This window comes from Azolla caroliniana, unplaced genomic scaffold (genome assembly GCF_043228905.1).
Source record: "Azolla caroliniana isolate FFs.n. ecotype wild unplaced genomic scaffold, voAzoCaro1.0.p SCAF_17, whole genome shotgun sequence".
NCBI classification, from domain to species: Eukaryota; Viridiplantae; Streptophyta; class Polypodiopsida; order Salviniales; family Salviniaceae; genus Azolla; species Azolla caroliniana.
In genome coordinates this window covers 4616544-4637171 of record NW_028230452.1, presented here as the reverse complement: position 1 = coordinate 4637171, position 20628 = coordinate 4616544, and the positions used below count along the sequence as shown (strand labels likewise).

General features: G+C 38.6%; 4 protein-coding genes across 7 annotated transcripts; 1 reads left to right on the top strand and 3 right to left on the bottom strand.

The window, feature by feature from the left end:
- Positions 1 to 1618: 1618 nt before the first annotated feature.
- On the bottom strand, positions 1619 to 5709 carry LOC147852932 (peptidyl-tRNA hydrolase, chloroplastic-like). Of its 3 annotated transcripts, none has more exons than XM_087333421.1 (8): positions 5524 to 5709; positions 3941 to 4025; positions 3797 to 3864; positions 3003 to 3053; positions 2768 to 2841; positions 2268 to 2326; positions 2120 to 2196; positions 1619 to 2019 (listed from the first exon to the last, which is right to left on the bottom strand). In XM_087333421.1, the coding sequence occupies exons 1-8, from the start codon at positions 5659 to 5661 to the stop codon at positions 1894 to 1896; spliced, it is 678 nt and encodes a 225-aa protein (XP_087189547.1). In that variant the 5' UTR covers positions 5662 to 5709; the 3' UTR covers positions 1619 to 1893. The 3 variants fall into 3 exon arrangements, with proteins under 3 accessions (XP_087189547.1, XP_087189548.1, XP_087189550.1); XM_087333422.1 differs by having other exon boundaries at positions 2768 to 2819; positions 2965 to 3037; XM_087333424.1 differs by lacking the exon at positions 5524 to 5709 and adding an exon at positions 5205 to 5387.
- A 1432-nt stretch (positions 5710 to 7141) lies between these two features.
- LOC147852931 (pentatricopeptide repeat-containing protein At4g38010-like) lies at positions 7142 to 10189 on the top strand. Of its 2 annotated transcripts, XR_015531275.1 has the most exons (3): positions 7142 to 9174; positions 9266 to 9376; positions 9678 to 9691. XR_015531275.1 is itself a non-coding variant. In XM_087333095.1 (2 exons), exon 1 carries the CDS (start codon positions 7603 to 7605, stop codon positions 9343 to 9345), a length of 1743 nt encoding a protein of 580 aa, XP_087189221.1. In that variant the 5' UTR covers positions 7142 to 7602; the 3' UTR covers positions 9346 to 9376; positions 9678 to 10189. The 2 variants fall into 2 exon arrangements, 1 of the variants encoding a protein (XP_087189221.1); XM_087333095.1 differs by having other exon boundaries at positions 7142 to 9376; positions 9678 to 10189.
- A 1438-nt stretch (positions 10190 to 11627) lies between these two features.
- On the bottom strand, positions 11628 to 13656 carry LOC147852930 (RAN GTPase-activating protein 2-like). The gene has a single exon (XM_087333094.1). The coding sequence runs from the start codon at positions 13552 to 13554 to the stop codon at positions 11794 to 11796; it is 1761 nt and encodes a 586-aa protein (XP_087189220.1). The 5' UTR covers positions 13555 to 13656; the 3' UTR covers positions 11628 to 11793.
- Positions 13657 to 15739: 2083 nt separating this feature from the next.
- LOC147852929 (NPL4-like protein A) lies at positions 15740 to 19410 on the bottom strand. Its single transcript, XM_087333097.1, has 2 exons — positions 18380 to 19410; positions 15740 to 16329 (listed from the first exon to the last, which is right to left on the bottom strand). The coding sequence occupies exons 1-2, from the start codon at positions 19355 to 19357 to the stop codon at positions 16075 to 16077; spliced, it is 1233 nt and encodes a 410-aa protein (XP_087189223.1). The 5' UTR covers positions 19358 to 19410; the 3' UTR covers positions 15740 to 16074.
- Positions 19411 to 20628: the final 1218 nt, after the last annotated feature.

The following is a 20628-nucleotide window of genomic DNA, read 5'->3' as shown; positions in this document are numbered from 1 at the left end:
AATGCAGAACAAGGTAATGACTATATTAGCATACCAACCTTTGAATCAGCATTGTAAATTCACAAGCCAAAGGTTCCTACTCTTTTTTGTTTGTTTAGTTTTGCATGTTACTACAGCTTGAGTTATAGCGTCAAGTTACTCATAAATATGGTGCTAAGATTTTCATTATAGAAACCCCAACTAAGAACACAATGTTTAATGCTCTTCTCCAATAAACTCAACATTCTATGTTCTTCTCACAGTTCATTAAAACTTTTTTAGTTCTTGGAAACACTCAAATTTCACAAGATCCAGATTTAACTTTAGATACTATACCTGTTGTTGGACACTACCTATGACTATGCCACATGGGTTTTGTTAGAAATATTGAGAATCGATTAGATAGGTATATAGAGTTACAACCATAGAGATGGATATATGAAAACAAAACTTCTATTACATATGAGAGTAGCTCACAATGGTAGTTCACCCATGCGCTCACACCTTAGCGCTTAGATGGGATCTGGACCAGCTCACTACAAAATTAGTGGGGACTAATGATCAATACGCCACTGTGTAAGAGAGTGGATTATATTCTCTATTTGGTCTGAGTGAAACATTAAATGTGCATGTCAATTGATAATAGTGAAGATATTCCTTTTCTGTCAACGGACTTGTCATTTAATATGATCCAACTACCTAGATAGAGGCTAGTGCTAGATAGTACTTATCTTGAAGTCAATGGCACATACTTCAAGACTAAGTACATTGTAACTTGCCCACAAAATATTCTAGTCAACTTGATTAGCCAATCCTATTACCTATTTCGCTCTTTCCTAAATCCATTGTGTCCTATGCATCTACGGTTTCCTAGACTAACACCTTATCGACCCATATGGTCGAGTTGCACACTAGCCGCTCCTCATTTGGGACACTATCACAAAATGTGCACTCTAAGAGCTCATATGGGGATAGATTTACAACTTGGGGCTGACCATTGATTATATCTAACAGTTTCCATAACTTTCATGTTGCAAATTTCTAACTCTAAATAAATATAATGCTCAATTCTTTGGCTGTTAAACACACAATTATTTAGTTTAATATAATCATATATGCCTTGGCCCTGAGATGCCTTCACACCAATAATCAGAATCACTTCAGGTTGTGATCCAAGAACAAGCACCTCAAGATAGATTGTAAGAATTATAAGGACACAACCAACCCAGGAACCATTGCCCCACCTTAACACTTCCCATATCACTTTTTATGAATCCTTTGCACAATGAGCTTCCAATAATATTTCACAATTCAAAGTGTGAACAATCCTTCTGCAAGAATCTATCATGGTTTCTATGCGCTTATTCTATATTTAATGTTTGTGAAGTCCAGAGATCATCAATGGTTAAAAGAGTATCAGTTTCTTCATTTCAGAATGATATAAAACATTAGGGGAAATGTGTCATCTAAAATAGCCTTCCCTAATGAAAATGCAGAACCAAGCACCTGTAATAAGAATAAACATCCCAAATAGACATGTACATTATTATCATGGTACATTTGCATGCATACTATCAGCTAAATATTTGAACTTTAAGCACAATTATGCTGATCACCAGCACAGGATCGAGTAAATTGCTTGGCAAAATAAAAAATAGTTTCTATAAAGTAAAAAGTTACACAAGCAATATGTGAGTACTTTCATGCACCCGTATCTGCCGATAAATAATGATTATTCACAGGCCCTTACTAGCACTCAGCTCAAGTCAAACATTAGACGAGATAAGAATGAATCCCCAAAACAATATGTAGATGATTACATTTTATATGCACACCCCCTAGCACACCCCACTATCTCCATCGAAAATATAATGAGTATCACATAAACCATAACAAAAGCTATGTGGAATTTTTTTATACAGATTCACTTGCTTTAGATTGGTTTTTGCGAGGCTCATTACTTGTGCTGCAAGCCTTCTCCAAGCCCTTTATCATTACATCTCGAATAATATCCAGACCACGAGCAATTGTCATATCCATCTGAAAAGGATACAAAACCTAGGTCAGATAAAAATTTCTTTTGGTATAGAAAGAAAGACAGAAGTATTTGAAAATGATGGGCATGTATATGTAAATATACCTCCACTCTTTCAGCTGCAGTGAACTTTCGAATAACGAAAGATGCTGGATCCATTTTTCCAGGTGGTCGGCCAATACCTAGAAGGAAAACCCCATGTCTTCAGTTCTGACTACAAACTCTAAATGTTTCAACATGTACTAGTACATACCAATTTTCAGCCTAGGAAAGTCACGACTTCCTTTAAGATGTTGTGACACACTCCTCATCCTGAATCACAGTGCTTGATGCACAGAAGAAATGAGAATGGCTTAAAAGACGACATTATAAATTTTTGCATGACATATTGAAAGCCATTTTTCTCTCTATGTATATATATGTATGTTACATATGCATATATCTATTTATATATACACAAATATATCTATTTATACATTTAAATTTTATCACTGTGTGTATATGTATATATGTATCCCATAAATATGTATGTATATATAACACATAATACATATCCATAGATGTGATGTGAGCTTTTACGGGCCTCATAAGGTCCTCTTAGCTATCCCTATAAATATTTTCTAAAATGAAATATGCTCATTCAGATTCAGTGTACTTAACATTTGTTAAAAAAAGCAATTAGAAATTATGTAAAAAAAAATCTAAAACTATATTATTCACAAGCATACTACAAATAGATTGTTGGAATATTACCCATTGTGACCACCATGTCCCCCTTTCGGAAGCAATCGCATGGTACCAAAATCTAAATCCATATCATCAAAAATCTTGAGGATACAAAAAGATAAACATGTAAGTTTCAAGAATAGTTTCATTTAGCATTATATATTTGGCTAATAATAATATTATGTCGTCTTTCTAGCATTGCTCTTCCCACAAAACATACTGACCCAAGTATAAAGGTGAAAGCTTAGTATCAGTAGCATACCACAAGAATTTGTTGGATTGGTATTCTGTAGTATCCTGCAAGTGGCCCAACCTTCATAAGAGAAAGCACGTTTTTATCAACATGTATTCAATAATATTGCAGGCTGGTTTGATTTTTAACCAAATATCTTCATAATGTAAACCATGTAGTAATCGATGGCCACACTAGAGAATATTGCATCTGTCCTGTCAACCACGTATTAATTGACGACCACACTAGGGAGTATTGCATCTGGCCTGTCCTTCAGCAGAAACAAGACTTTCTTTTCACAAGTAAATCTAAAGTTGTCTAGCAATACAAGAAACTATTATATGCCTTTTTTTGCATTTGAGAGAATATCTCTAGCCTTACATTTTCCATACTCTCTGGGTCTACTCAATGAGGCAAATACTTGGTCGGGGTGCTAATAAATCTGGGAAGCTTCATAAAAAATTCTCGCTTAGATTTGTCAACAAGCACTCTCTGTAAGCTTTCTGTTCTGCACTCACTGCCATAACACCATTCTTAAGACAAATTTTCAAGTGCTTTCAGATGTATATTTTTTATGAAAAAACAGAGAAAAACATTTGCAAAGCAACAAGTGAAAATAAGATGTTTCAATGCAAAACACTATAAAGAAGAAATTTTCTTTTATAGCATATTCAGCTATGTCCTCATTGTACATATTTCCTTCTATTTGTAATGTACAAAACAGATCCCAGAAGACCCATCGCCCACACCATTCCTTAGATTATATGCTTTATTGAAGAAAAGTTCTGATGGATATCTTTACAGATTCGAGTTTAGAGTCTCACAGATTCTCCAGATAAATTCATGAATGTCTGTGGTTTCGCAAGGAGAACTTGTGAGGTACCAATTTCACCTGCAGGAAATATACTTGAAAAGGAAGCACAACAACAAAATAGAAAATCGAATTAGGGATCCATATTGAAGAATACCCTTTCCAATTATTGCCTTATGCTGAGTTGTAGTTAATCTGATACCTTCAGCCTCAGCAAATGCATCAATCATCTCAAAACCAACCTTTTAAAAAGAAATCAATTGTTAGGTAATCGTCTCCTTCTCTTTTCTCATATTTAGTTTGTACTCTAGTAGTAAGCCATATGCTTATTAACCCTTGCAGCATGGTTTGAATCTCACTAATTTACACTGATTTATTTGGTGACAGTGTAGAATCTGTGGATTCATTGAGCACATGAATTTCTATTCTCTCTCTCACACACTCTAACTCGTTTACATCAGGGAAAGTGGCTTGCCTTCCCAATCCGCAATATTAACAATCAAGTATAATCCACCCACAATATTTGGGAACTTCTCTCTTTCTTCTTCTTTTTTATATAGGTAGTGCAGATATCAAATTGACATGGCAGTACAAATATCCTTTGGTGTCCTTTATCACGATAGTGAGGATTATCTTATGGCAAGGTAAACCCTCTAAGGGTTTTTCCACTAAGCTGACATAACAGCAAATCCTCAGAGATCAACATGCCCACGGAATAGTTGGGAAAACTGCCAAAATCAAATTTTCCGTCAACCTACATATCTGACGTGGTAAAAAACTCCATGGAGAGCATCAAACAAGAGCCCATAACTCAGACTGTAATTGTAACATAGACCTGACCTAAGGTTGACAAACACAACCTTATACAATGGGGAGGGTAAAGCTCTGGCTCCCCTGGGTAAAAAACACACTGAAAGTGTGATAAAAAATTTCAGTTGATGATGCCTAAAGTCACAACATAAACAACTCAAATGGCTCTAGCAACTGGGCATGTAAGCAATCTATGCTGGCATCCTCTTCAATCACTGTATAGAAAAACCATGTTCCATCTTAAATGTGCCAGCATTTTAAACACTGTCGCCAAAGTAAACCACCCTTTGCCAGCCAAAGGAAACCCACCCACTATTTTAACTGTGTCACAAGAATGGAAAATATGGTTGTCATCCTGCATCCCAGATGATGATATCATCATATACGCTGGGTAATTTGCCATGTAAGGAATACCTCCACCACTAATCAAGATCTATCTTCAATCAACTTATGACGGATGTCGCTGATGTGCAACACGAGTATAAATTATTTGCTATAAAGTAACCAATCTTTCCCTGGTTCATGTGCTACCAATTCTTCAAAAGGGGAACACAAGAATAGGCAAGAAAGATACATTAAGTATGATTATATATCCAGGAGGTATAGGAAACCTGGTTCACCAGCCTTCAAGACATGACGTCTCTGTGTGACCTTCTGGTATCCGGTGAACAACCTTGCCAACACAGCCCGTGAACTTCCGGCATCATGTTGGACAACCTAACCCACTGTCCAACAACATTCTAGGAAAACAAAAACTTCACACTTTCACCCTCGACCAATGCATCAGTCTAGGCATCGCTACTATCCATTGTATGAAACTCTCTATTTCTCTCTCTCTATGTCTTCCCCCCCCCCCCCCCCCCTCTCTCTCTCTTTGACACGCACACGCACACGCACACACAGACAGAGATATGGAGATGGAGCACTTACATTGTGGCGAGTCCCTTGGTACAGCTTGCCTGGATTGCCGAGGCCCACCAGGAGCCAAGGAGCAGGGGTGGATGGCTTGGATTGAGCGGCGCTGCTGATCACACGGTTCTGAGCGTGCAGAGGGGGGGGCAACCTCATCGTGATCGTGGTGAGACGACTCTCAGGAGGAGGAGGAGGAGGAGGAGGAGAGACCTGCAATTGAGCATATAGCAAGAAGCGCCATGGCTATGAATGAAGAAGGGCATCTGGAGAATTAAAGAAAACCAGGGATGAATGAAGGAGGGCATCTGGGGAATTAAAGAAAACCAGGGGGTAGCATATATCCAGGGAAGATATGTACACAAAGAAGAAATTAGTTTTGAAGGCAATCGGGCGGGGAAGTGAGGAGAGAACCTGGGCATTCGGGAAAATAAAGGCAAAAAAAAAAAAAATCCCATTCGATATGCATTCCTAGTTCGTTTCTCGATGTGCTGCTAAGAAGGCTTCTTCTTTTTTCACGGTTTCGAATTTCTCACTCACTATTGGCTCCAATTTTTCTCATCATTTGAATCTTGCTTGAGCCTTCGATCGTATGTCGAGTAGAATTGTGGATTGTGGGATTTAACGAGAGGTGTTGAATCATCTAGAAGCAAAAGGAATGACCTGTTAGGCAACGAGTAGTGCAAAAACTAGTCGAACAAAGACATTATCTTGGTTGTCATTGGGTTCTATGACCATAACTTCCACATGCAATGAGGTAAAAGCACCCGATAACATTTGTTGCATGTGGCGGTTTTGTTTTGACAACATCAATCTCGTAAAATTGTAGAACCATATATTTCAAGAGTTGTGTGCCTGATCAAATGTTATACACACGTGCAATTGGCAAAGTAACCTTGTGAATATACATGGGCAATCATGCATGGGAACATATAAAGTCTTCTTGACGTAATGTGTATAGAAGGCCAATACTTTCACAATCTCTTTATCATGCTTGGAATCATATACAGTGTGGCATCGTATATGCTCGTTGAATGTGTATAGCCTATTGATAGTTATGCTCGTTGCGTTGCAGGTAATGGAATTCTCCAAAAGACATTGTCAATGCATCAATTGTCCGCCCTAATGATGTAGCATATATATACATCGGGCCCTTTCTTTGTGGTCATGGTTGGTTAGATGTCTCGCTATGTTGGGCACATCATATATATCCTAGGGACTAGTGGCCACACACGTTACAACGGATGGCCTTCTCAACATTGATGATGTACACGGATGATGATGCCCTCTACTCTTAGCCCTCGCTTATTTTATATGTATGAGATTAGGGTTCGGTTGAAATTGTCTATCAAAACCCTCCAAACTATCGCGCCTTGTTTTTCCAATGAGCAGCATTGCATGGTCATGGTCTATCTAAACCCTCCAAACTATCACATGCCTTGTTTTTTTAATGAGTGGCATTGCATGGTGGTCACGAGGCGATAAACCCGCCCCCCCTCCCCCCCAACAAAACATACAAGTTGCTTTCATTCTTTTTTGTATTTCTATTATCTCTTCTCTTTTTGTTTTAAAAAATCGTAATGGGCGGCTTACCTTTCTCAAGGTCTTGGGTTCAAATCTCGACTTCCATATGTATTGATTTGAAACATGGTTCTCTCCTCTTCTCGAATGGAAATGGGTTCCTAGAGAGTCGAATCATGCGGTTCTTCCTCCTTCTCGCTTTGATGGATGTGGTGGCAATTTGTAAAGTGGTTCAGTCCAAAACTAGTAAATGTCTTTGTTCCCCCCTGGTTTTCACTTGTTAGATCAAATTTTGATTCGCAAATTAGTAGCAGAAGATGGTGATGATGATCATATTTAAGAAAGAAATTGCCCATAAGCTAGCGGGGTTTTTTTTCTTTTTCTGTTTTCACTGATTTAGTTCAAACTTGTGCTATATTTCTCTATGACAACATATATACACACATAAAACATTGACACCCCAGCAAAACACATGTGACATCTTTGTTAAGGGAACGGCTTTGTGGAAGCCCATCGAAACTGTTCGTGAAATCTAATGGATTTTACTAAGAAGATCTTGGAGAAGAAAATGAAGAAGCAATGAGTGTCTCATCAAATGGAGCGCAAAAGGATGTTGTTTTCTTTAAAGATGATGGTGAAGAAGAAGAGACTAAAATGGCAGGGCAAAAGGTAGGTTTTACCCTTATGAACTTGCTTAAAGATTGTATAAGAAAGAAGAGTGTTTGTGAAGGCACCCGACTACATGCCGAGATTGTACGAAAGGGCTTACTTGAAAAGAACCTATATTTGGCTACTGCTTTAATCACAATGTACACTAAATGTGGCATGTTAGCGAAAGCACAAAAAGTTCTAGAAGAGCTTCCAATTAGGAATGTGGTTTCCTGGAATGCACTTATTGCAGGGTATACCAATCAAGGTAAAGTGTATAGTGCATTGAACTGCTTTGAATCCATGCTAAATGAAGGTATCTCTCCAGATGTGATCACTTTCACGTGTGCCTTGAAGGCATGTGGCAAAACTAGAGATCTAGATAAAGGTAAAAAGATACATGCTGAGATTGTGAGTAGGGGTTTATTGGTGAAAGATATTGTTCTTAGCACCGCTGTGGTTGATATGTATGCCAAATGTGGTTTGCTTGGGAAAGCACGAGAGGTGCTTTTAGAGTTTCCCGTTCGAGATGTAGTTTCTTGGTCTGCATTGATTTCTGGGTATGTTAAGCAAGGAAAAAGCCATGAAGCATTAGATTGTTTTGGTCGTATGGAAAGAGAAGGATTCTTTCCAAATGCTATAACCTTCATTTGTATCTTGAGAGCATGTGGTAACATAAGGGCCATAGATAAGGGGCAAAGTGTACATGATATTATTGTGAATCAAGGTTTATTGGAGACGAATATTGTTCTCGGCTCGGCATTGGTGGATATGTATGTGAAATGTGGGAGGATGGAAAAAGCACAACAAGTGCTCAAAGAGCTTCCAAGAAGAAATGAAGTGGCTTGGAACACACTGATTGCGGGGTATGCTGAAAGAGGGCAATGTCATGAATCACTAAAATGTTTGGAACAGATGCAAAGAGAGGGAATATCTCCCACTCTAATAACTTTCATTTGCATATTAAAGGCTTGTGGCAAGATCGGAGCTGTTGATAAAGGCACATGGATTCATAGTGAGATTATGAAGAGTAAGAGCTCATTCAAGACTGATACACCTCTCGGAAATGCTCTCGTGGACATGTATGCCAAATGTGGTATGCTTGCAAAAGCACAGAAGGTGCTAGAAGAAATTCCTATTCGAGATGTTATCTCTTGGTCTACGCTAATTGGAGGGTATGCTCAGCAAGGTCAAGGTCTTCAAGCTTTGACATGCCTCGAACGAATGGAAAGTGAGGGCCTCTCTCCAAACTTGGTTACTTTCACATGTGTTTTGAGTGCATGCTGCAATTCAGGACTACTGGATAAGGCTGAAATGCTATTTGAAAATATGATCAGAAAGTATGGAGTTGCTCCAAACTTAGAGCATCACACATGCATGCTAGTGGCTTATGCATATGCAGGGAATTTTGACAAGGCGATGTCGATTATTAAGGTGATACCATCGGTTGATTATCTTGTTGCTTGGCTTGCATTGTTACGTGCTTGTAAAAAATGGGGAAATGTAAGGCTGGGAAGGTTAGCTTTTGATCAGGCAATGCAACGAGATGTATGCTGTGCTGCAGCTTATGTCCTTATTGCAAATATTTTTGCAGCTGCTGGCATGCTAGACGATGCCGAAAGGGTTGAAGTCATGAGATTGAAATATGCGGCATCAAAAGAAGAAAGGAAATAGTGTGCAAAATACCCTGCAATATTAGTATCAGGTAAGATATATTTGTACATTCCATACCTCAAGTATCATATGTTGTTTCAATATCTTTCCTAAGCTACTCCTATCCCCTTCAGCTAACCATACCTTCCCATACTCACTCATCATGGTGCACAACCCCTTGGCCATCCTATGACCTCTTGGTTCACACGGAACCAACTCTTGACTTTACCCACGAATGCAAAAGTTAACCAATAGCTAAAAGTGATAGTGGATATTTTTGTTCAATGTTCATGGCATCATTCCCTTGTTGCTTTTGATAGCACTACTCAGATTTGTTTTGCGTTTTCAACCAGGAGATCGAGGAGGGAAGAGAGCATTAAAGTTTGAGAAGCTACCAGATCTGAAGTTCTTTTAACATGATAACTTTATGGATATTAACTCAGAAGTGCATTAGCAACACAATGCATCATCTTCCCAAGTCAGTTGCGAAAGTCTAGGAATCATGGAGTGATACAGTGTTTGATGCTATTTGTTGCTCCATTATCTCTTAATTTTAAATGGAGGGCTGGGCTGTTGACTTCAAGAGCCATCATTAGTGCATCCACATTCGCTTGCCGTTCACATCCACCACAAGGTCAACATCATCATCCCTTGTTCAGGTATGCGTCTTTTTATATCAACTGCAACATATACACCTGGTATCAAAACTGTACATCACATGAGGTTAGAGTTTTGTTTGTTGGGTTTACTTATCCCATGTGACTACAGTAGTGCTCTACATCAGCCATTGAATTGTTGAAAATTTGGATAAAGCTGAAGCATGATACATTGAAAATGCTGAGTTACCATTGCTCATAGGTTTCGGTGTGAAACCATGGGATGCTTGCTACAAGTCAAAGACCGAGTGCATGTGGACTAAACTCTAATAGCTTTACATTCTCATATTGCACATAGACGCTCGCATATGGCATTGACTTGGTGGTTTACACTGTAACATCAAATGTCGTAAAAATTGAGAGTACCCAAGTTCGAATCTCGCCAATGGCTAGGCCCCATCCTATCGATCACTATTGGTCTCACGTGTACGTTAAACATCTATCTATCTATCTTCCTTCTCATAACATATAGAGTACTCAGTAGAGTATTGTGCCTATGTAGGGATATCCTTAGGGAGGCATAAACACCATATTGCAACATCTCTTTTGCGTACATAAGTTATATACTGTGCATAATAAGTAGGGATATCCTTAGGGAGGCATAAACACCATATTGCAACATCTCTTTTGCGTACGTAAGTTATATACTGTGCATAATAAGCTGGTTTGCATGTCTTCCTTACACTGTATTTGACATTGTTTCATCTTGTTTGTTCTTCCTAAGCGAGTTGCTTTACTCATAGCTACAGTTGACCATATTTTCTCATGTTAAACTTTATTACAAAGCATTTGGTTCATATTGTGCTCATCATGAATCACACCTGTTTACTTGCATTTATAAATTTGCTATTACTTTTTTGTCACCATATGATTTTTAGAGTTTCACCTTCAGTAATGCCCTTGTTTGACAATTCAGCATAATGCCCAATACATATGTTTAATAATCAAATTGAACAACACCTTGAATGTTAATTAATCAAGCTAGCAATGCTGTATTAGATGCACAAATGAAGTAAATACAATACACAAAGTAATGATAACCAAAACAGTTTCAACAACCGTTTGTTAAGAATTCAACCAAAAATGCTCAATTTTGTGTTTAAAATTATAATACATTCATATCAAGATTTTTCGGAAGTTCATCAACTTCCAAGTTAAATCACACTAATACAAGCTTTCATTAAGGAACCAAATATTTTCTAGTGCATAAAACAAGCAAGATGACATATACAGCATTGTAATTACATTGACCAATTTCATGTACATAGATTAAGAAAATGCTGTGACATTGGGCCTGATTGTGACATGATCTTTTTAACATCCAAACATCATAATATGACCATTGATATCAAGATCAACAAGTTATCACATAGTCTTTGCCATAACCATAGTTACTAAAAAGTAACTCAAATTCTATTTTGAATTCAATAGCATCAGATTCATTCTATTTGAATTTAATTTCTCAAGCTTCAGATTCATAACAACCTAACTCGTTAAAGAGTTGCATTAGAACTCAGTTAACTCTTTCTTACACATGACATTAATCTGAAATCTGACCAGACATTTTTCATTTTTAACGTACAAAATGGATCATTACTCCTACAAAAATCCTCAAAAGACTGCCTTACTCTTAGAAGGATTAATACATGCCACATGAAATTTCGAATCATCCTGTCTTCAATCACAATAGGTTTTGTTTCATATATGTAAATTGGGTTTAGGTCAAAACTTAAACCTTGTGCAAAGGCTTAACAAGCGAATTATGATGAGCACAACCATAAAACGGAAGTATCTCTCAAAATAATGATTAAGGCTATACCTTAACCTTCCGAAACTGAGCTTGTAATTCATCACTATCACCATTTTCAGCTTCTTTTCCATCATCATCATCATCATCATCTTCTTCTTCTTCACCATCAGCCACTTCATTCTCATCATTTTCCTCTAATGTTCCCAGAACGGAAGTACCACCATGTCTCCCCTTTTGCAACAAATCCTTCAGAGCTTCTATACCAGCTTCAGAGATATGATTTCCATTAAGATTCAATAATTTGAATCCAGATTTCAGAGATATAGCTTCAGCAGCAGCACATGCTCCAATCCTTCCAATGTTAGTTTCACTCAGATCAAGCTCAACCAAGTCTTCATGACCTTTTCCAAGCACATTACAGATTGTAACAACACCTCTGTCTTCAAGTTCATTCTCAGAGAGATTCAACTTGATAAGTTTTGGTTTCGATGCAATGAAACTGGCGAGCTTGGGCACAGAAGACACAGTAATGTCATTTCCTGCAAGGTCAAGAACTTCAAGATCAGAGCCACTTTCTTCCAAGGCTTCAAGAATTGCTATTGTTCCTTCATCCTCAAGACCGAGATAGCTCAAATATAATTCCTTCAGATGACAATGTTGCTTCAAAGTCTTGGCTAAGGCAATAGCTCCTTCTACACAGAAGGGGTTATCACGCAAATCAAGCTTTTTCAAACCAGATCCAGCCATTAAAGCTTGCGATAACGCAATTCCTCCTTCACTTGCAATTCTGGTAGAAGAGCACCTGAAATCTTCTAGTAGAGCAGCTTCCTTCACAAGATTAGCCAGAGCTATGGCTCCATCATCACCAGTCATGTTGTTGTGGAAATGCAAAACTCTCAGATTTGCAGACGATGGGAGGAGATCTCGTATAGCTATGGCAGCCTCCTCAGATATACCATTATTCATGAAGTAAAGCTCTTCCAAGGACTTTTGAGATGTAAGAAGTTCAGAGAAGGCCCTAATTCCCTTCTCTCCGAGGGCGTTGTGAGAAAGATTCAAGTATTTCAAGTTACTACCGCTCAGAGCAGAAGAAAAGATAGACATTACAGCGAGTGCTTCTTCTTCATTCCTACCAGCAACTATATCAGCGAGATTGACATGGATAAGTTGTGATTTTATCGTCTCCAAGACCTTAGCAGCAACCTTGGCAGCATCCTCACCGAAGCTTCTGTTGCTGAAACAGATACCGGAATAAGCATTTCCAGGAGCAGCAAGAGGTTTCAGAAGCTCTTGAACTGAAGCTTCCGTGAGGAAATCTCTGTCTCCAGCAGAGATGTCAAAGAACGTCTCGATCTTCTGCGTTTCTTGAGGTCCTTCAGCAGAAGTTGGGCCTTTCTTTAAGCATTCAAGCATAAGTCGGCTGGCTTCTTTGGCATAGAACTGAACCACAGCGATGTCCGAGGTTTCAACAAGGTCAGCGTTCTGAGAAGCAGCCAGGAAAGCCTCTTGCTCGATGCGCTGGGCATGAAGGGAGGCTTCATCCGCGCCAATCTGGCCATAGCGTTCGGAGAAGAAAGTGACGGAGGAGAGGTGGTCGGAGAGCTTGTGCACGAGGGTAGATCGAGTGGTAGGGTTTGGTGGCCACAGGCGGATGGAAGGGAAGGTGTCGCGAGGAGAGGAAGAGGAGGAAGAGGTGGGAATGAAGGGAGAAGGAGAAGGAGAAGGAGCAGGAGCAGGAGCAGGAGCAGGAGCAGGAGCAGGAGCAGGAGAAGAGGGGAGATCAACAGAGGAAGGTCGTGAAAAGGCGGGCGCTGAGCTCGCCATAGCTCTCTCTCTCTCTCTCTCTCTCTCTTCTCCTTCTCTGCTGTTCCTGTGTCTGTCTGTCTGTCTGTCGATCGATCGATCGATGGTTCGCAGTGGCTCAAGACGAAGAAGAAGAAGAAGAAGAAGAAGAAGACGAAGAAGTCTCTGATCTGATGCGGGAGGGAATGTATGTATATTCTGCATAAATAGATAAATAAATCATTTATTTATTTATTTATTAAGTAGAATAAATAGGTAAATAAATGAATGTCCACACATATACATACATGATACATATATACATACGTACATACATACATACATTTACATTTACATTTACATGCATACATACATGACATATGTATATGTACTGTACAATCGGCAACGGTTCGGTTCGGTTTGAGATGGTCCAAACCGAACCGTTTTAAATTTGTTTAAACTTGAACCGAACCGAACCACGAAACCGTTAACCCAAACCTGTAAACTTTTCCAAACCGTTAAACCGTAAAAACCGCGGTTTCGTGGTTCGATTTCGGTTTTTAACATAGGTCAAATTTTTTATTTTTTATTTTTTAAAATTTATAATATTTCATATTTTTTTAAATTAAAAATTTCTAAGATGTTCCTAAAATGTGAGAATAAGGTCTAAAAATGAAAAGATTGTTTAAAAACAATTTTTAAATTTTTTTAGAATTTGTTTTAAATTTTTAAATTTTTAAATTTTTTTAAAAATAAAAATAAAAAACCGTTAAACCGTTTAAATCGCGGTTTTTTACTATTGAAACCATTAAGCCGTTACACTGGGGTTTCGCGGTTCCTGATTGTTATATGTACATATTAAGTAGACTAAATAGGTAAATAAATGAATGTCCATGCATATACATGACGTACATACATACCTCATACATATCCTTGGCATGGCAGCATTTGCATTTCAACATGGCCTATTGTCCGAGGCACAAAGATACACAAGTAGAATGAATGACCACCATCCATAAGGTCCCAAATCCATGTATTACTCGTAGACAAATTCCGCAGACGTGCTCCCATTCAAATTTTTTGTGCCCACTGTCTATATGTGATATATGATTAGACCCATCAACGAAGGTTTCGCGAAGGAGTTGGTTGTGTGTTGGGCGATTACTCTTGATTAATGGAAATGTTGTTAGAATAGATTCAATAGCTTCACTATCCCCAATCCAAAATGAACTCGTTTACTACCTAGTGGCCTCCCTTCATAAAAGAATGGATTAGAGTGACCTTAGCTACATGCTCAAGCAAATAAGTTAAAGATTGGTGTATTGCCAACAAAATCGTAGACACAATGTGGTGAAATTGCAAATTTATATAGTTTGGATACGGTCCACAGAAATTTGAGGTCAAATGAGCCAGTGTAATATATGGGACTCCTCTCAGTGGAAAGAAAGTTTGTAAAGCATCTTGCTATTGCCAATGACATAACATATATATGAGATGTCAACCTAGTTTTCCTAATTTCTCCGCTTGGCCAACAAGGGGCCATGTTGCGGTGTAATGCATGTAGAGTAGGTAGTGACACTGAGTTGCATATTTTCATAGCACCTACTCTTACCTCAAATATTTTCTTCATGTATTCTACTTGGGACAAATCAAGATGCAGAATGATAAAAATAGTTCAAATTCCAATAAAAATTTGCCCTGAATTAAAAGGTTTTCTCTTTTGAGGCCCTAACATCTAGAGTTTACATATATTTAATCAATTATGGTAGCTCACCCACATGATTACACAATAGGGTAATAATAGGACACCTCATTGAACATCCAAGTTTGATGTCTCAGTTTTGGTTTGAAGTTGAAACCCAAGACGATAACAATGAAGGTCTCGTTAAAGCATTTGTAAAGCAAAAGAACAAGAGTAAAAGACGTATATATTGGACGTACAAACCCAATCCCTTGCCTTAGCCCTCAAGTTGAAATACAGAGCAGAATGAAGATCTCTTTCAAGAGTTATCATTATCATCCGACGAGCAATCAACATAAACTTTGACAAGAAATGTTGGCTAATATCGAATTTCCGTACCATATTCAAGTTATACATAATCTTGTCAAATAAGATGTCAGTACATGCTCATTAGGGCACTGGGTGATCAATCAAATGCAAACACCTCCTTACCATAATCGAATTTCCTTACAATATTCGAGTTACATAATCTTGTCAAATAAGATGTCAGTACATGCTCATTAGGATCATAATAGCATTAATACTTTCAAATAAAATGGTCTTTACAATGGGTGATCAATCAAATGCAAACATGGGGTTCCTCCTTGCTAGAGCTCTAACACCGACATTCTTTTTATTTGACAGAGTTTCAACATCTTTGTATAGCATAACTTATGTGAGCTCTATGTTATCATATAAGCCTTGTCATTATAAATATGGAATAACCTTATAGCAACAGTTAAAAAGAGTATGGTAGCAAAAATATCCTTTCCCGTTTCTGAGCACAGTTCAACTAAATGGAAATTAGACTTGCAGTTTCTCCCTACGATCATATTAAAACTTCATGAGCTATTTGCAAGTGAATCAATAATGATCCAATAACCTTCAGGGATTGGGTCTTGGATCCGAACTGCCTCAGCCAAGTGAGGAAGCTCCTGGTTAACATCGAGAAATTTAGCAAGGAGCAAAAGCAAATGGAAATCTGAGATACGTTTCACTAATTCCAGGCTCTTTGTCCGATCCAAGTGCACCTTGAGATCTCGCAATGTCGGTAAAATGAGCCGATTCTCCACCGGGAATGAGCATGATAAGCTTCCCTGCAAACATTATGGCCACATCAATTATTTCTTGGCGACCAGATAATCGAAAACAAGAACACTATTCAAGTATTACTTCATGCTTGAGCCAAACCAAATCATATCTACAACTGGATGACTGATAAAGTTTGCAACATAAACGTGTATGATCAGTGATCACATTAATTGAGCACCAATTGCACCATACTTAATTTGATGGGTGCAAGGTGAAAGCCTCTAATGGACTTCACAAATTAATAAGAACACCTAAGGAAAGAAGAACATCAATTATTTCTTGGCGACCAGATAATCGAAAACAAGAACACTATTCAAGTATTACTTCATGCTTGAGCCAAACCAAATCATATCTACAACTGGATGACTGATAAAGTTTGCAACATAAACGTGTATGATCAGTGATCACATTAATTGAGCACCAATTGCACCATACTTAATTTGATGGGTGCAAGGTGAAAGCCTCTAATGGACTTCACAAATTAATAAGAACACCTAAGGAAAGAAGAGGCATTTGTGCATGGACCAAAGACACTCTTTGTACGTGATGATGACTATCCTGTTCCAGACACTCTTACCTTGGCACATTGCATATTCCGGACACTTAGTTCCACTTCCAGAGGGCGTGTTCTAGGTCTGTATCCGGATATAGCCTGAAAAGCCCATACATGCTCACTGCCCTACTATGTATAATGCCCATAGCAAGGCACACTTATTTTGGGTCATGTCTTTATTAGTTGCCAACTGCTTCTAAGAAAATGTGATTCAAGAACTGATACACAGTATGTCAAATTGATATTTGAATTTCAAACTGAAACAAATATATATTATAAAGGTGTAAGAGTGCAGCTTGTATCAAAACTTGGATCAGGAACCAGCAGGAGCATTTCATGAAAAGAGCAAAATACTTCATGAAAAGAGCATTTCAGCCAGCACAAAACAAGTATCAGGAACCCGCAGGAGCATCCCAGGTGAGTTGCCCCAGCTGTTCAAAACCATACTAGCACAAATCATAAAGATTCCCATGATATATCAGAAACCCTAATTTCTGATTTAGAAGGGAGGTAAAAAAACCCTAATGATTCAGAAGGAAATAACAATGGAAGCTGGCAGCCCCTTCTTTCCCTAGAAAATTTTCCATTGAGCCCCCAAATCAACTTCCACACACTAAGGACTACCACAAATAGCTTGGCCTTTCACACACATTATTATTTTTGTATGTATGAGGCTAACATGAAGGGTCAAATTATGCTGCCTTTCACACACCTCATTACTATTTATGTAGACACCCTTGACATAAATGTCAACAATAAATGTATCCATTGCGGTCACACAAATCCACTTCGAATTTTAACTGTGTCATCACTCCAAACATGCCTGTTGGACCCGGGTTCTAGGTCTGATAGCGATCGCTTAGATGACATAACCTGCTAGAGTGGATGGACCCCATTCACAAGCCAGAATAGCAACCATAAAAATTCACGCATTATAATTCTAAAAAAGTCCAATCAAGGTGCTAGGCATCTCCAAGTCTCTTAAAGATTGAAAATCTCTACTCCATGGCAACACTAAAGAATGCTATGAAACTTCTATTAGCACCAATTCCTAAATTACAAGATGTTCTAGATAGTCATGATCATCCATTATACATAGTAGAAGTCACTTAATGTAAAAGTAAATTTACATTGCAATTGACATAGTATAAAAAACTAATATTTCTTAATGCATCTTCATCTCCATAGGTATACTTACTTTATTAGATACGAATACCTAATTTATTGACTAATCAAATAATGTAACCACAATTTTTGTTTGCTGGGTGAGCCACTAGGCAAATTCAGCTTCATTTGTTTATCAGGTTGTTTCCTTCTGCTAGTTGAGAGAGGGAGAGAGAAGATATATTCCTACTTCGTCCTGTTTCTTGCCAGAATAGTACAAGTCAGAGCACTGTTTCTAAAAGTAACATTTTTTTCCTAGCTTAGTAAAATATCCCATGAGGTCCAAAACCTAAAAAACATACTAAGGCGTACATTTTCTTATATGAAGAAAGGTGTACCTGATGATCTAATATCTTCACGAGCACCAAGAAGAAGTCATTATCCACATCCCGAGTGTCCTTCCCGAGAACAACAACATCCTTGTTCATGCGAGATAACTTTGGATCAAGATCAGAAAAATCATCAGCAAACCAACCATCCTTCCACAACTTTATACATTGATCACTCAATTGAAAAGCTTCAAAATGGACATCCGCACTACCATCATCGGTATTAACCTCGAGCTTTACAATTCCTGTAACCCATGCATTAAACTCATTCTCAGCATGAAGCTGTGCAGCTTGCCGAATCTCAAGACCCGAAAGAGTATAATCACTCCTGTTTTGGCTCAATGTCTGGGAGAAAATGAAACCTACTTTCCTCATACCTAGACCCATAGCTATGGCATCTACTTGCTTTTCTTCGTCCGGATCTCTTAACAACACTAAGTTATCTTCGGTACCTTGTTGAGGAGGTTCATATATAAATTCGACTGAGACATCATTCTTCTCATCCACGGTACCATACATGATGCCACCTCTTTTGATTGCAAAAGCTAACGTTTCATTTACATAGTGTTGGAAAGTGCTAGCCGCATCGCGATCGAAAGAGACAGAAGAACAATGTGGGTTCTCTTGCCTTTCTATTCTCATCTGACGAGCAATCAGATCCTCGATAGTCATCTTCTTCCCATAGAAACCGGAGGGTGTAACGGTAGGTCCAGCAACTGGGCGTTCTCCTTCATAGAACAAGAATAGCACAGAGCCATTGGAGAGACCCAGAGAAGATAGAGGGGCCGATGTATCTTTTAGGTCCTGGAAGGACGAAGCAGAAGAAGTGTCTTTTGCAAGGAGCAAGGATTGGTTGAGTGAGATGACCTGAGAAGGCACAGGGACTCCGAGGTTGGAAGCTATGGATTCCTGTAGCTGAGCAACAGATGAGGAGGGATCGATGTTGATCCTCTCCAACCCATCGCGGCTTCTGATGCGCAACAGCATCGTCTCGTCTGTCTTCTGTTCTGTTCTGTTCTGTTTGTGTGTGGAGGTAGTGTTCTGTCTCTGTCTCTGTCTCTGTTCTCTGCTCGCCCAAAGGAAGGAAGGAATTGAAGGAAAACAGAAACTATCAAAACTATCCTCTCATTTCTTTGAAATACCAAAACTAGCCCCTCCCCCCCAAATTCTTTGTAAATTTCCTCCAATTTGGCTTAACTTTTTGACATGCATCATAATTTATAAATGGAGCTAAATGTTGAACACAATCTGTCTATGGAAGTACCATGTATCGAGAATCATGATATGCACGGATCGTCTTCAAGAAGCCCTTCGATAACACAAGGAAAACTACTCTCGAAAGTGTTGTCCATTGAAAGAGTTTCAAGAGACTCGATTGCTTATAATAGTAACAAGGGAGAGTGATGTTGAGCTAAGCACCACGGATCGAAGAATGATATGCACGGATCATCTTCGAGAAGCCCTTCAATAACTCGAGGAAAACTACTCTCAAAACAGTTGTCCGTTGAAAGAGGTTCAAGGGACTCAAGTGCCGATAATTGTAACAGGGGAGTGTGAATGTTGAGCTAAGTACCACGGGATCGAATAATGATATGCGCGAACCGAATCATGATATGCACGGTTCATCTTCGAGAAGCCCTTCAATAGCGCGAGGAAAACTACTCCCGAAACAGTTGTTTGTTGAAAGAGTTTCAAGAGGCTCGACTGTTGATAACTGTAACATGGGAGAGTGAATGTAGTATGTATGTACTATTTAAAATAACATGACAATAGAAAAGAGCCATTCTCATTGTCCATACTATAATCACGAGAGAGTCATGTGGCAATGTAACCCCCCCCCTCATGCAATACCACATTTCCAAGGCTTTAGCTATAATATCATGTAAAGGTTTCAAGAAGGAGAATGGGCCATCCACCAATGCATGAGTTATCAACTATGTCCCTAACGAGAGACCAATTCCAACAACTTCCCCACATTTTTTCCATATTATGCATCGTAAACAAGATTTGGGTGAGTAGTAATGACAAACAATCATGAACTCAAGTGGCATCCCAATTAAATCGATCGTTTCATAGGTGTCACCCTAGTCACTCCACCATTTAGCACAATATGTGACACTACACCTAATCTTGACATAAAAGTGAGGCATTACATCATTGCATCAAAACCCATGTGCGACATAAGTTGGGCAATAGATAACCAACTTGCATTATTGTGTGTCTTAACTATCTCTAGTTGTGTCATTACAATTTCTTGT